The sequence below is a fragment of the Echiichthys vipera genome, assembly GCF_963691815.1.
Source record: "Echiichthys vipera genome assembly, chromosome: 10".
NCBI lineage: Eukaryota > Metazoa > Chordata > Actinopteri > Perciformes > Trachinidae > Echiichthys > Echiichthys vipera.
In genome coordinates, this window is record NC_139835.1 from 15,844,151 (window position 1) to 15,858,469 (window position 14,319).

The 14,319-nt window shown below is 38.5% G+C and overlaps 1 protein-coding gene across 1 annotated transcript; it reads left to right on the forward strand.

The window, feature by feature from the left end:
* Positions 1–3,099: 3,099 nt before the first annotated feature.
* LOC310952701 (sorting nexin-4-like) lies at positions 3,100–13,684 on the forward strand. Its single transcript, XM_083921380.1, has 14 exons — positions 3,100–3,237; positions 5,123–5,247; positions 6,253–6,394; positions 6,648–6,797; positions 7,475–7,522; positions 7,693–7,748; positions 8,006–8,078; positions 8,364–8,425; positions 9,423–9,488; positions 9,598–9,687; positions 10,315–10,414; positions 10,904–11,049; positions 11,367–11,481; positions 11,651–13,684. Exons 1-14 carry the CDS (start codon positions 3,139–3,141, stop codon positions 11,696–11,698), a joined length of 1,320 nt encoding a protein of 439 aa, XP_083777506.1. The 5' UTR covers positions 3,100–3,138; the 3' UTR covers positions 11,699–13,684.
* The last annotated feature ends 635 nt before the right edge of the window (positions 13,685–14,319 follow it).

The window sequence follows — 14,319 nt, forward strand, 5'->3', positions numbered from 1 at the left end:
GTGACGAGCCTTGTATGCACAAAAATACACACATAAACATGCACGTTAAGTACAACTTCAAAACTTTCTAAAAGCCAAATATCTGACAGAAAAAACACATATTTGAGTGTATCTAAAGCAATGGTGAAATTATTTAAAATTAAACAAAACATTCAGATAAAAATCAAAACACACATAACTTTACATGGCAGGAGGAGGCGAAGGCATGAAGAAAGTTGTCTAGTTTTGAACTTGCCCCTGACGACTGCTCGTTGAGACATGCAAAGACAGAAAGGTGCCAAACAACAGTAATGAGACTCAAACTCCAACTTAATAAAGATGCACATTTTATGCAATTTCTCGTTTAAAACAAATATTGTAGAAATTGGCTTGGAGAAAAAAATACACATCCTAAATACATATCCTCGCTTGTAGTTATACTCAATAATAATGCAATGTCCACCACTCTGGAATAGCATATGACCAGTAAACCCAGTATATGTTGAATATACTGTCACACATTCATATTCATACACAGCTCATTTTATGCTTTCATGCTAATGTTAAACATGACTGTTAAAAGTGCAATAGTGTGACAACCATTACTCCTATTGTTGAATTGTGTCAACCCTATAATAATATATAAAAATAAAATGTATGCCTTTTTCACTGAAGACATTTTTGACATGTCACAGTGGGAAAAGCACAGGTGCAAATGATAAAATGAATGGTGGCTGAATTCCATTTAAGCGTTCAGGTTCAGGGTCCTGGTATTGTAAATCCTGGCTAAGTGTCACACTTTCTTTGCTTACAGGGACACTTGAATAAAACATTGCTAATCTTATTACTAACACCAGTGTGTGTCCTGTTATGACAAGTCAAAGTATGGACAGTGAAAAAGATCATACTTATTCATACTCATATTAAAATATGCTCAACCTCATCATGTACTGCTGCATACCGATTGTGAACAGGTTGTTCATGAACATTGGACTGGATTTTCATATTGGGTTTTTGCTGCCCTCTGCTGTTCAACAGTCAACACATTAACCATTTTTCTCTAACTGACATACACAGGCAATGAGTGATTTATATGGACAACTGATAATAGTCAAATAAACAAGTAAACTGAAAGATTCTTCTTAACAACATAGCTGAATAACCATACATTAATAAAGCATAGTATATCTTTTTAAATCATTTGTAATAGAAATGTATTTGCTATTTTTTAAATTACCTTTTGGTATATACAAATAAACACGTATTATCAACAACAGTTTCCCGCCAGGAAGTCTGATTAATATCATGACTCAGTGTGTATAATACACACATGAATTATAGTCACTCAGCAGCTTTAGGTCAGAACTTCCAAATATAGGAAAGGCAGGAAGAAACACACACACACACCCACACACACACACACACACACAGTGTACATAGCTTGTTGTAGCTTAGTGTTCAAGAACGGTGGTCAGAGGGTTCTAAAAGTTGTCAAATGGACGATTATAGTCAGCCAAATAGGGCTAGAGGTGTGTGTGTGTGTGTGTGTGTGTGTGTGTGTGTTTGTGTGTGTGTATATGTGTGTTTGTGTCCCCGTGTGTGCGGACAGGAAGTGGTTATGTCTGGTTTGAGGTCAGTGGCAGGAAAGAATGGAAACTATGCTGTTGCTGTGACTACAGCTGGTCACAGTACGGAGCTTTGGGTTTCCTGACACACTGCAGCCTGAACCTGCATCCCACCATCACTCCATCCCTCCACTCATACCTGGTGCATCATTGATCATTTTACATTAATTCATTAAACTCACTTTCAAACCATTTCCCCTTTTTGCTTCTCCTTCTTTGTATCTCTTTTTCATCCACCCCACATCCCACAACACTCCAGCACCCCACTCCATGCCCAGTGGCATCTATATAAAATGCTTCCTTACTAAATGCTGCTCCACCCTTCTCTTTAAACATTAAACGCTGCACAACAGCGTGACCACAGGAACTAAAAGGCCGTGTTTCTGTGCTGTTTACTAGCCTGAGGCAAACCGCATCTCTCTCATTCACATCGGGGACCCAAACCATTTACAACCAATGACAGAGGGACCAAATAATATCACCAGGGTATTCACCACGTATGACAATTTTCAATACTTTGTTTTCAAACACCATGAAAGCAAGTCCTAAAAAAATGAATTTGTGTTAGATCTTAAATTTATAGTGTAATACCAAATAGTGTTTGATTTGACAAAACCTCATAATCTTGAACAACATGTTTAAGGATTGATTTAGGATCACTGTTTAGGATGGGTATCTTTCAACACAAGTGTCATAATATTTCCTGTTTGGACTCATTTGTAATCCTTCAGTAGGGAAACATTTACACTTGAGTTTCTGCAAACTGAATCAACTGGTAATGGGCTTTTCACAAATATTTAACTTGCCAAAAATAAGAAATCGAACAATGTGAACACATGCAAAGGATCTGGTGGCAAAGAGGAAATAAACCAAAATCCCACCAGTAGATGTCAGCCTTGTCAAAGGAAGGCATCAAAGTAAGCTGCTAATGATGCCAAGGGAGGGTATTGGGTTCAACAGTTTAGCACAGCTGCATGGAAACTTTCAGAAACCATCAATTGATCTCCTTTAAATGTGCACCAGTTTGAACCATAATTATGTTGGCTGTTCCCATGTATTTTGTAATACCTGCACATTAACACGAGGGAATTGCAGTTTTGTTTTGCTGAATTTAAATGTTAACACTTTATATGGTCCTTTGCAAAGTTGGAGCAATTACAGTACAAATTCAAGGTCTGATTACTTGCACTGAGTTTTTTACATTGAACTACACTGTTGCATTTTCACATTGTTCTATTATATGATTAGACCAAGATTATTCTGATATTATATTGATGTTACTTCTGTTGATTTTATAATGTATTATTATAATTAGTGTTAAAATCATTACAATGATGATTATTTTCGTGTTGTTGTCTTTATTTTCTCATTTGTTTAGCTATTTATGATCTAATGGCCATTGATAATAATAATCCTATTCATACTATGGACATACTGGCTGATTACTGGCCACAGTCTGAAATGCGCATGCGCACAATTGAGGAAACTACTGTGCCAGCTCAGCTGACAACAGCAGCAGCTCGGCAGCCGTGTGATGATGGCAGACTCGGACTCTGGAAGTAACGAAGAAGTGGCTGTGATCGGTAACACCGACATCACTTCAGCAGAATCCGAAAACAACATTATAAACACGGTCGTACTTTACTTTTTTCTCTAAGACAAACTATTGTGGGAGTTGAAAACTCGAGTGTGTAGTGACAACTTTCCCAAACAGGCCTAATGTTAGCTAGGTGGAGTTACAGTGACATGAAGCAGCGGAGGTTTTTCCACTCAGCTCCTCAAAAGAGCTGTTGCAACGTTTAGACCGTTGGCCGACGTCAAAGCTAAATGTAGCGAGCAGTAGTAGGAAGAAACATTACAGGTACAAAGTGAGCGAGAGTGCTTTTGCCAACAGCGGTGCAAAGCTACTCTGTAAACTTTAGTCCTGACGTTAGCTTGATAGCTAGCCAGTCTAAACGCTAACGTTTAGCATAGTTTAGTTTACTGTTTTTTCTTAAAGGGACAACGCACATTAATTAACAAGAGCATCAGAGTCACACATGTAAATGTGCCAGATTTAGCTATACAGGCTCATTTTCATCTGCAGTCTCTGGCAAGTTGAAGACATTTACGAAAATATTAAATATAAATAATGTAAATAAATAAAAATATATATAGGAGAAAGCAGTACAAAAGACATATACACAAGAACACATGAGCATGACAAATCACAGCAACACAAGTGTTCGTTACAACATACACATGGAAGCAATTGATAAAACTGATAAGACAGCACACAGACAAAAATAAAAATGTGTAACATATAGCACATTTAAATACAATTAGCATTTAAGCACAAACAAAGGCATCATGCACAAACAATGAGTATACACAGTATCGGCATAGACAATGAGCATAAGTGCACGAACTACAAGTAAGGACAGAGTAAAGTACATTAATACTGATTATGGCAACATGTCTGATTTTCAAATAGCCATTGTTTTACAGATTTAGAAAAAGATTTCAAGGATGTTATGTTCCTTAGATCTGTGGGTATAGTAATCCAAGTATGTGCTGCTCGATAAGAAAAGACTGACTGCCAAAAACGACTATTTTTACGAGGAATTTTACAATCCCCTCTTGCAGATGTCCTGGTAGATGAGTTTAGATTTTGTGTGATGAAATTAGGAAGAGTCTTCTCCGTGGTTTCTAGTTAGAAAGCAAAAGCCCATGAATGATTTTTTTTTTGCCTGCGGTGGTAGTAGTGCCTTATCTCGTCTTGTCTTGTGATTTGCACATGCTTGTAATAACCCTGTGTAAAAAACAAAACAGTGTTACAGTCTGTTCACTAGCAAAACAGCTGCCTGTTCCTCTGTGTTCACCTGGTTTGCTTGTCAATCTATCTGTAATATTTATAACTCTATTTTTTTTTCCACCAGAGTGGAAATGTAATGAAATAATGTAATTTTTTTGTTCTAGTTCCTGAGAACCACATTCTTATCCTGCATACAACTGTCCGTTGACTGGACATTATTTTTTCTGATGCTCTCTCATATATTGAACTTGAATGTATATAGTGCCTTTCTAATACTACATGCTACATTCACCCCTTCACGCACACATTCATACACTGATGGCCAGAGGCGATTATAGAGTCTGTTGGGGCAAAAATTCACAGGGGGCCCCTGGAACCAGCGTTCATCATTGTTATGTTATAAATAATCTGACATCAACAAAAAATTGTGAAATGTAAAAAAACCTATTATTTATGAAGTGCACATTGTAGTTTTTTCAAAATATAGACATTAAAAAACTTGTAATTCAAACACAGTAATATGAAGAACGATAAATGATCTGCTAATGGCAGAGGTACCCATCACGGTCTGATCGAAGAATCACTGACATGTAAACTGGAGGAGCCAAGGATTGAACCTGCTCTACCTCCTTAGCCGCAGCCGCCAGATTTCTTTTATGTTTTACTCTCGTTTCCATTGATTTTTTTTCTCATGCTCACACACTATTTTCTCTTGTCTGTGTAGATGGTGGAAAGAGGAACAGCTCTGTTGAGAAAAATGGAGATAAATGTGGCGGAGGCTGAGAAGAGAACGGGGAAAAACACAGTTAACATGCAGGAAACCTACACAGTCTACCTCATAGAAATACGGTAGGACATAAACTGGAGTGTCTGGTTTTCTGCTGCCATTTAATAGCCTTCTACTTTGTGCAGTAAATCTATATACACCATAAACAACTTTAAGTTTCTTTAACCTTATCGTGGTCCAGTTTACTGGATGTACGGTGGCATGTCTCTCATATGGCCCGTCACACATGCCATCCTATTCCGCTATATCTCTTATCTATTTTGCAAGAATAACCATCACTGCATCCAGAGCCTAATGCTGGCAAAGGCCAATGTGATTATTTTAAAATAAATGCTATCAGGCCAGAATGTCTATTTCCCTTATCCCACAATGATTAGCAAACCATACTCCAGCGCTGGCACAGTGCTGTGGAGACTTAATATCGTGGTGTAGAAAAGAACAGTAGTGACAAGAAGAGTGGAGTGGGACAGCTCACTCATCACGTCAATATTAAAGGCAAACAGGACATGTTTGCTTCCACTTACATATTGGAATTTCAACGTCCTTGAAGTAATTAAGTCCAATACTCACTTGAAGGGATGCAATTTGGCAACCTCAAAACAGGGCTGTGAGTCTCTGCGTATGTTATTATTTGATAAGATTTGAATGCAACTGATACTGTGATTTGATAACTAAAGGATACATTAGCCTTTTGTTCTTGTTAAACAAAACAAGATCAAGGAACAGACTAGCCTGCACTGTTTACTTCACTACCCTGTCATAACCCCCCCCTCCCCCCCCTTCAAAAATAATTTGTCTTCATTACTTAACTTAGGGAGCTCTCTGAATTCCAATTAAGGAGATCTGCCCATAGGTGCTGAATCTTTTAAAAGGTAATCACAATGCTCCCAATGACATCGGTTTCCCCCTCCCCTACTCAGAAGGCCACTCCACTTGAAAGTCGAGGTCAAAGGTGTTATGTTTGCTTCTTCTGTCTCAAGTTGCTTAAAACAAGTCCACATGTCTTACCACTTCTGTGATGACACCTGATAACACAATACTGTTTATTCCCATTCTTCTGTCTGCAGGCCAGCTGAAACGGTTCCAGAGGGGGGTACGCCTGCCACACCAGACGCTTTGTGGAGACGCTACAGTGAGTTTGAGTTGCTCAGAACATACCTCCTGATCACCTACCCCTACATCATCATCCCTCCACTACCAGAGAAAAGGGTGAGTGACAAATACTGTATGCGGAAGGAGACTAATAATTACTTTAAAAAAATAAATTGTAATACATGTAATGAATTAGCTGGGCATAACTAAGATGAAAACTACTCCATCTGAACTTTTCTAATTTATTTAGTCTTTCTTTCAGAGTTAGCTCTCAGTAGATGTAGATGGTATATAATACACCCTCATCCTTTTGAGGTGGTATTCACTTTTTCTTTTCTTTTTTGAACTTCCTGGATTGTGCCTCTCGTAGGCGGAGTTTGTGTGGCACAAGCTGTCAGCAGACAACCTCGACCCAGACTTTGTTGAGCGACGGAGAGTCGGCCTGGAAAACTTCCTCCTGCGTGTTGCATCACATCCTGTCCTTTCCAATGACAAAATATTCTTCCGCTTTCTGACCGAGGTTAGTACTCATAGAACCTAAACCAGATTCTGCATAGGAATGGAAAATCTGTAGGCAATGGGACAAGATTTGGGAGGTGGAAGTAATCTGGTTTTTGTTTGCAGTCGAAGTAGTATGTACAAATCTCATTTGGGCATGCCTTGGTTGCATGCTGGTAAACAGTCCGGGTGGAGAGCAAAAGAGGATTAACTTTACCCATGGACTATTTTCTGCCCGATAGAAATAACCGATGGGTTCCGAGATTGGTACCGTTGGTACTATGTTCCACATAACGTCCCATTGGATTTTTCGGACATACTGTACATATACAGAAATGTTCACTCTCACACACTCACAGTCCAACAGGGATTTCAAACTGTCTTTATCAAAACCATTTTTTATTTCTTATTTTTTGAAAAATGATTTATTTAAATAGCCAACAATTGAGTGATACTATTTGGCCATTATTTTATTTGTATTTATTCTTTATTTAAATGGTCAGTAATTGACTGATACATGATGTTTATTTATTCTTTATTTTCTCAGTGTTTATAAATTGTATGTCTTATAATGTTAAATATTCTATAATAAAGTTATACGTTTTAGAAAGCAGCCTTTCCGAGTACCTCTGCAGAGTCATGTTGGTGACTCGCATAGAAAGTTCTATTTTCATTCCTGTATCATGTGTTCATTCTCAGGAGAAAGGATGGAAGGAGGCGGTTTTGGAGACAGGTTTCCAAGACAAGGTATACAGTTAGTGGTACTCTATCTCCTTCACACTTTACTTAGATAGTTGATTAAAAGTTTCTCTTTTGCTGAACCTTTTTAAGCCTCTGGCACCTCTTCATAATTCCTGCTGTATACCAAATGTAAAATAAAACCGCGTTAATGTTTGTATCATTCTGTTCCCCACCAGGTTGACTCCAGACTGAAGTCTGTGAGTGCCATGTTCAGAGTCAAGAACCCTGACAAGTAGGTATAAAAGAGCCAGAAAAACTTTACTTTTCATGGTTTTCCAGTGAAGCATTTGCCAGGATTTATACAAAGCAGAAGATTTAGTCACATTACTGAATTATTATGAAAGTTATTGAATTATCGTGAGTGGACTTCATTAAAAATAAGTTATTCCAGTGGCAAAAAAAGGTAATAAGAGGTATAACGATTAGAGATTATCTTGAAAAACCTTCACAGGGAGCAGTTAAACATGTTTTATGTGTTGTGTTCTCCAGGCGCTTCACAGCACTGAAACACTACAGTGATGAACTGACCACTGTCGTCTCTCAGTTACTGAGGGTGCGGGCGGTGAGTTTTGACATGTACAAAACACACACACACACACACACACACACACACACACACACACACACACACCAATATTTAAATGGTTTGGCCAGTAGTTTACATTTTTTTGCATACTGTTGTGTAACATGGCCGGTACTTCAACTCATGCCATTTTGTCTCGAGCGAGTAGAAAACAGTCAGCTTGTGTGAACTCCTGTTCTTTGAGCACTGTTTACGTTTATTACTCTGGATTTTTTTTTTCTGACCATCCATAAAGTAATAATGATTTGATTGTCTTTATTCTAGAAAGTAGCAGACAGGCTGTATGGTGTTTACAAGGTCCACGGTAACTACGGCAGAGTCTTTAGGTGAGACACACCTGTTCTACAGTTATTGCATTTCTACGTGAATAAAATCATAGTTTTGGCCTAAAAGAGGGCACTCACATTACTTGAAATGATCCGAGCCTTAGCTTGAAGGCTTCTTGCTTGTAGTTCATTGCCCCTCGGAGATTTAGTTTTGTCTAACTTTTTTTGAATATTGTTATCTGACCAAAACTGCAGTAAACACTCCACCTCTGCACCTCTGACCAGCGCAAACCGTTAGGTTGCATCTTTTTAAATGTCCATGCCAGGGAACAGTCGTACATAAGTAGACATGAGGACCACTGTCAGTGCACCCTTGCTTGTGCTCGTGCTCTTGCTCGTACATGTGCTTGCTCCAGTTCATACATGTGCATCCCTGCTTTACAAAAGCCCACCTCCCTCAACTGGGACATAGCTGGCAAGTGTACCATGCCTGGGTGCGGAACAGTTGTCACTCACACTGGTCAAACAAACTAGACTTTAGCTGTGAAGCGGTGGGCACCGTGGGCACGTGACAAATGGACAGTGTGATTAGGTCCTAACATGGTGACCTATTTACATCTAGGCAAGTAGAAGCGCTTTCATTAGTGAGTCATATGATCAATCACCATTGTTTTAACTCACTCTTTGATAGATAGTAATTTAACAGACAATAAACAGGATGAAAATCTTACGGATTACTTTAAAGGGGATGCCAGGGTAATTCCTAGCAGGGTAATTCCTTTAGTCATGTAGATGCAAGATTGAGATTACCACTTCACCATTTTCTTTTGTTTCTGTTTTTTTCCAACCTAAATTTGTATGTTTGAGATGTTTAGCTAAAGACTATACATACAGAGGACATTTGTAAATAAAAACGCAACAATTTTGTGTACATGTAAGAGCAAATGGTAGCACACAATACACCAGCACAGGCACAAGCTAGAAAATTATTTAGATGTTATGGACTGAACAGAGAGAGAATTCAAGTTAAGTAATGCCTGAACTGGTGTGTCTCCAGTGAGTGGAGTGCCATTGAAAAAGAGATGGGAGACGGACTCCAGAGTGCTGGCCACCACATGGACACGTAAGTAGACTAAAGATGGACTTCAACCAGTGTACCCTCTCACACACAACTACTAACTTAAACACATTCTCTTTATAGTGGTTTTCTCATGAATGCAACATGTGCACAGGTATGCTGCCTCAATAGATGACATTCTGGAGGAAGAAGAACACTATGCAGACCAACTGAAAGAATACCTTTTCTATACTGATGCTGTTAGGTAAGTGTTTCTGTATGTTTAAAAGAGGGACATTTCTATACCAGGCCAAATAATGTTGTTTTTTTTATTGATGAATCATGAAAATAATCTGCAGGTGACTGATCATGAAAATAATCATTATTGTAGTAACAGTCATTATTAATTTAATAAACAAATGAAGGATATACATCCTTCTGGTTTAGGGTATTGGTGAAGTCTGGCAGAGGTAATGTGGGTGGTAGTAGACCAGGTTTTAGAGCTGTTATAAAAGTACATCACCCACTTGTTGTGCCTCCACCTCATGTTGTCATTGTTCTATATATTTCTATTCAAAACAAAGCAACATGTGGCAGCGCTAATGCAAATACCTTATAGCTTATTTAAATTGTCTTTCAGCAGAGAAACTAATGCAGACCTGTAGCTGTCAACATGCACTGATGTTAGAGCTCCTTGATTGGATGGAGATCAGCTATCTTACTTTAGTACCATCATCGACAGCAATGCTGGTATTGTTTTCACTGTGCATGCGTGTCATGGCAAAATATGGTCCTGGAGACGCCTACTTCAGAGGAAATTACTACAGAGGCGGTTTTGAGTATTTTGCTGGTGTTTATATGTCTGTCTTTTTGCGTGTGTTTGTGAATTAAGGTCAGTATGTAGGAAACATGAGTTGATCCAGTATGAATTGGAGATGGCAGCTCAGGACCTCGTCAATAAGAAACAACAGAAAGAAGAGCTGGCTACTGGGGTAACACACACATGCACACACACACACACACACACACACACTTGCTTATTATCTCTGACTTTCTCTCTAAGTTATGTAAAATATGAAATTATTACATAGTGCTATTATACGTATTAGACAGGCTTTGAGTTGGTGTTGGTTTTTGAGTCTTTTACTTGTTGCGTTGTGTATTGAGTTTTACTGTGAGTATCAATGTTACGGATATGTATTGATGTATTTTCTGTTAATGAAGTATTGTTAAAATATGAATGTAGTCCCCAGGAAGAGTAGCTACTGTTTCAGTACATTAGCTAATGGGGATCTAATAAACAAACAAACGTTCTCCTACACATTCTGTGCACATGCAAAAGTTGTATACACACACACAAGTCAATTGTCAAAATTGTGCAAATGAACAGATTTAGGCCTGTATTTAAAACATTTTTGTGATCCAATTTAATGAAAACTTCCATAGTCAATTAATATGTTTTTGTTTGTGTTTGTTTGCAGACAGTACGTGTCTTTTCTCTGAAGGGGATGACCAGTAAACTGTTTGGACAAGAGAGCCAGGAGCAGAGGGAGAGCAAGTTGGCAGCCCTGGAGCAGAGCATCCAGGAGGGAGAGGAAATGCTCAAGGAGAAGAACACAGAGTGCGCGTAAGCTCAACATAAGTCATATAATCCTCCACCTTTTTCTAAATATTCTTTCAAAATGTATTCTACTCTTTCACCTAGATGTCTGTTCCCCTCACTCTGAAAATACCCTCACACACACACACACACACACACACACACACACACACACACACACACACACACACACACACACACACACACACACACACACACACACACACACACACACACACAAACAAACAAACAAACAAACAAACAAACAAACAAACAAACACACACACTTCCATACAAAAGGACTGACCATGATCATGTGTCTTTGTTTGTGATTGTGTCTTCAGAGAGTTTGTGCGAACAGCCTGGGAAGACATTGAACGCTTTAAGGAACAGAAGGACAAAGATTTGCGTGAAGCACTAATCAGCTATGCAATTATGCAGATCAGCATGTGTAAGAAGGTAGGGAGCTCTTTTCCACAGTGTGATTGTGCTTTTGTTCTTATATAATTACCTATTTTAAAAAAGCAGTTCTGCCCCCCCCCCCATCTGTTTTTCTTAAAGATGTTTTTTTTCTGTCTTTTCTCTCAAAATCACTCCCTTGTTTTCTGTCACTCCATCACTGTCTCAGGGAATCCAAGTGTGGTCCAACGCGAAGGAGTGTTTCAACAAAATGTGAGCCAATTTCCAGCTCGTTCACTCTCTTGCATCAAGACAATAATTAATCGGATTGTTAAGAGTAGGACTGTCATCAGCCAATCAAACTGCAGTCTCATGGAGATGGACCACGGGAGCCCACATACTGCCCTCACTTTGTTTGCTACACTGAATGACTATGTCCCTCTCTCTTTGTATCTCTCTTTCTCTCTCTCTCTTTGTATCTCTCTCTCTCTTTCTCTCTCTCTCTCTCTCTCTCTCTCTCTCTCTCTCTCTCTCTCTCTCTCTCTCTCTCTCTCTCTCTCTCTCTCTCTCTCTCTCTCTCTCTCTCTCTCTCTCTCTCTCTCTCTCTCTCTCTCTCTCTCTCTCTCTCTCTCTCTCACACACACACACACTAACGTTTCCAAGTCAGAGTCATTTATTGCATCCATGCTTTGTAATTCCAAGTGTCTTAACGGTACAATTCTCTTGGCATTCTGCTGGTGTACCTTTCATACCGTATAATCCATATGTCCAATATTTTTTCCTCCTTCGTTGCACAGCTGACAGCAGGTCAAAGAGGAAAATCATGCACTAATAATGCATTATGGGGACACATTGGGAATGGCTATGCAGTGTATTTTGGTTGTTACGATTCTCTTGACCAATCTCTCACCCTGAAAATAAGAAAACATCAGTCATGATAACCTGGACATTTCAGTCAGATACTTGCCTTAGAAAAGTTGAAATAACAACTGTTTTTGTGCCTTTCTTTGTTTGACTTTTACAGATTATACTATTGACTACTTTGCTAATTAGTCTGTCAACTATGCTAAAGTCTGCAAAAAATGTAATTATCTCTCTACAAGAGCATCGATACTTCCCCAGGCCTCCCAAATGTAGCAGAAGAGTGCATTGGAGTAACAGGGCAGATGTTGGAGAATCGGTCTGAAAATTGTTGCCAGGAATAATTAGCAGAAGAACACTTCCACCACTATTCCACCATATTTCTAGTCTATAAAAATATCATGCAGAGATCAATTGTAAACAAGTAATTAGATTGTAAGGAAAGGGAACATGGACCACACTTTAGGAAGTCACTAAAAAGTCACTTTCTTGTCCTCTTTGCTGAAATACGTTTGATACACTTCTGTTGAAGTCAGTCTTTATGATGTTATTGATCAATAGCTGACCAAAAGTGTGCATGACCAAGTACTGGTCTGTATAATACAGATCACATGTGAGGAGCAAAGGAGAGGGGTTGACAAGCTTGGGGTAGTTTTGGCAATTGATGGAGATTTTTTTTGGTTTTGTTTTGTGCCAAAAGCCGTGAGCAGAATACAGTCATGAAGGCCTCACAGAGCTTTGCTTACAATAGAGCCTCTTTTTCTTGAACTGCTTAATGAAGGCTTTTTTTTCATGGACTGAAACATGGCACCCGCACAAAGTACCTGATCTACTAAGTGCAACCATAAGTGTTGTTAAAAGCAACACACTTACAGAACTTTTCTGTCAAGCTTTATTGCCTTAATACAAAAGATTGGGTTTTGTACTGCAGAGGAAGGACAAAAAAAAAAAAAAAATAGTTTGACCCTCTCTGCCTACTGTCAGTGAGCCTCACCCTTTTCTCTGATGTTAAGTTACGGCACTAAATAATAGACATGAGGTCCAAGCATGCCTCAGGTCAGTGTTTATGGAAAATACTGTCAAAATAGTGGAAATCTTTGACTACACATATGATGGATCATCAAATTCTGGCTGAATACATATGATATACAAACACAATACATGTGCTACTGCTTCCGTAATGATATCCACCTGAGGAGGAATGATTGGTGCAAGATGGACATGTAAAATGTGTGTAGAGATTATTTTTCAATCACTCATTCAGAATAAAAAAAAACTATTTTCTGAAATAATCCCAAATTGAGGCTTTATGTATGTTTTTATAATAAACGTGTTAAATGGGAGATTGTTTTAATGTTTATGTAATCATCACACTAATAAACATGTTCCTTTTTGTAAACTATTTTGATTGCGTTTTTATAACAGATGCACAAATGAGTCAAAGATGATACTGAAAAGTGAGTGCGATATGTGACACTGCTGGTTGTTCGCCCATGTTTACAGATTACCAATGATGCTTGCTGACTTTTCATGTATTGCTTGGGTCACAAGACATTTTATTTGTCTCTGTGGCTAAAAGATCAAAGAAACTGGCTTTTAATGAGAACATTCTAAAGGTCAGACTGTTGTAATTCATCTGTGTCAAAGTTACACACAGCCTCACCCTCATGCAAGGCTTGTGTGTTTTTTTCCCCCTGTGACACCTGTGATGGTGTATGAATCAAACGGGTGTGTCTGTGTGTTTACACTCATGTGACGGTGTTGCATTGCTGCCCGTTTAGTCCTGTCATGCATGAATTATTGGATTACACAGGAACGGTTATTATTTTTGCTTAGTTTCCTAATACCGTTATAATATCAAGCTGCCTCTGTAGAAGACACCTTCATCAACTGTTTAAGGCTCTTTGATTTTAATTAACTACATGCATAATTCTTATAATTATGAATGCTCAAGTGATGTAGTGGGGAAAAATTACATCATTTTTCAACCAAAAAATGAACTTAAAGGTGTTGTTGAAAAAAAAATTATTTGATGTA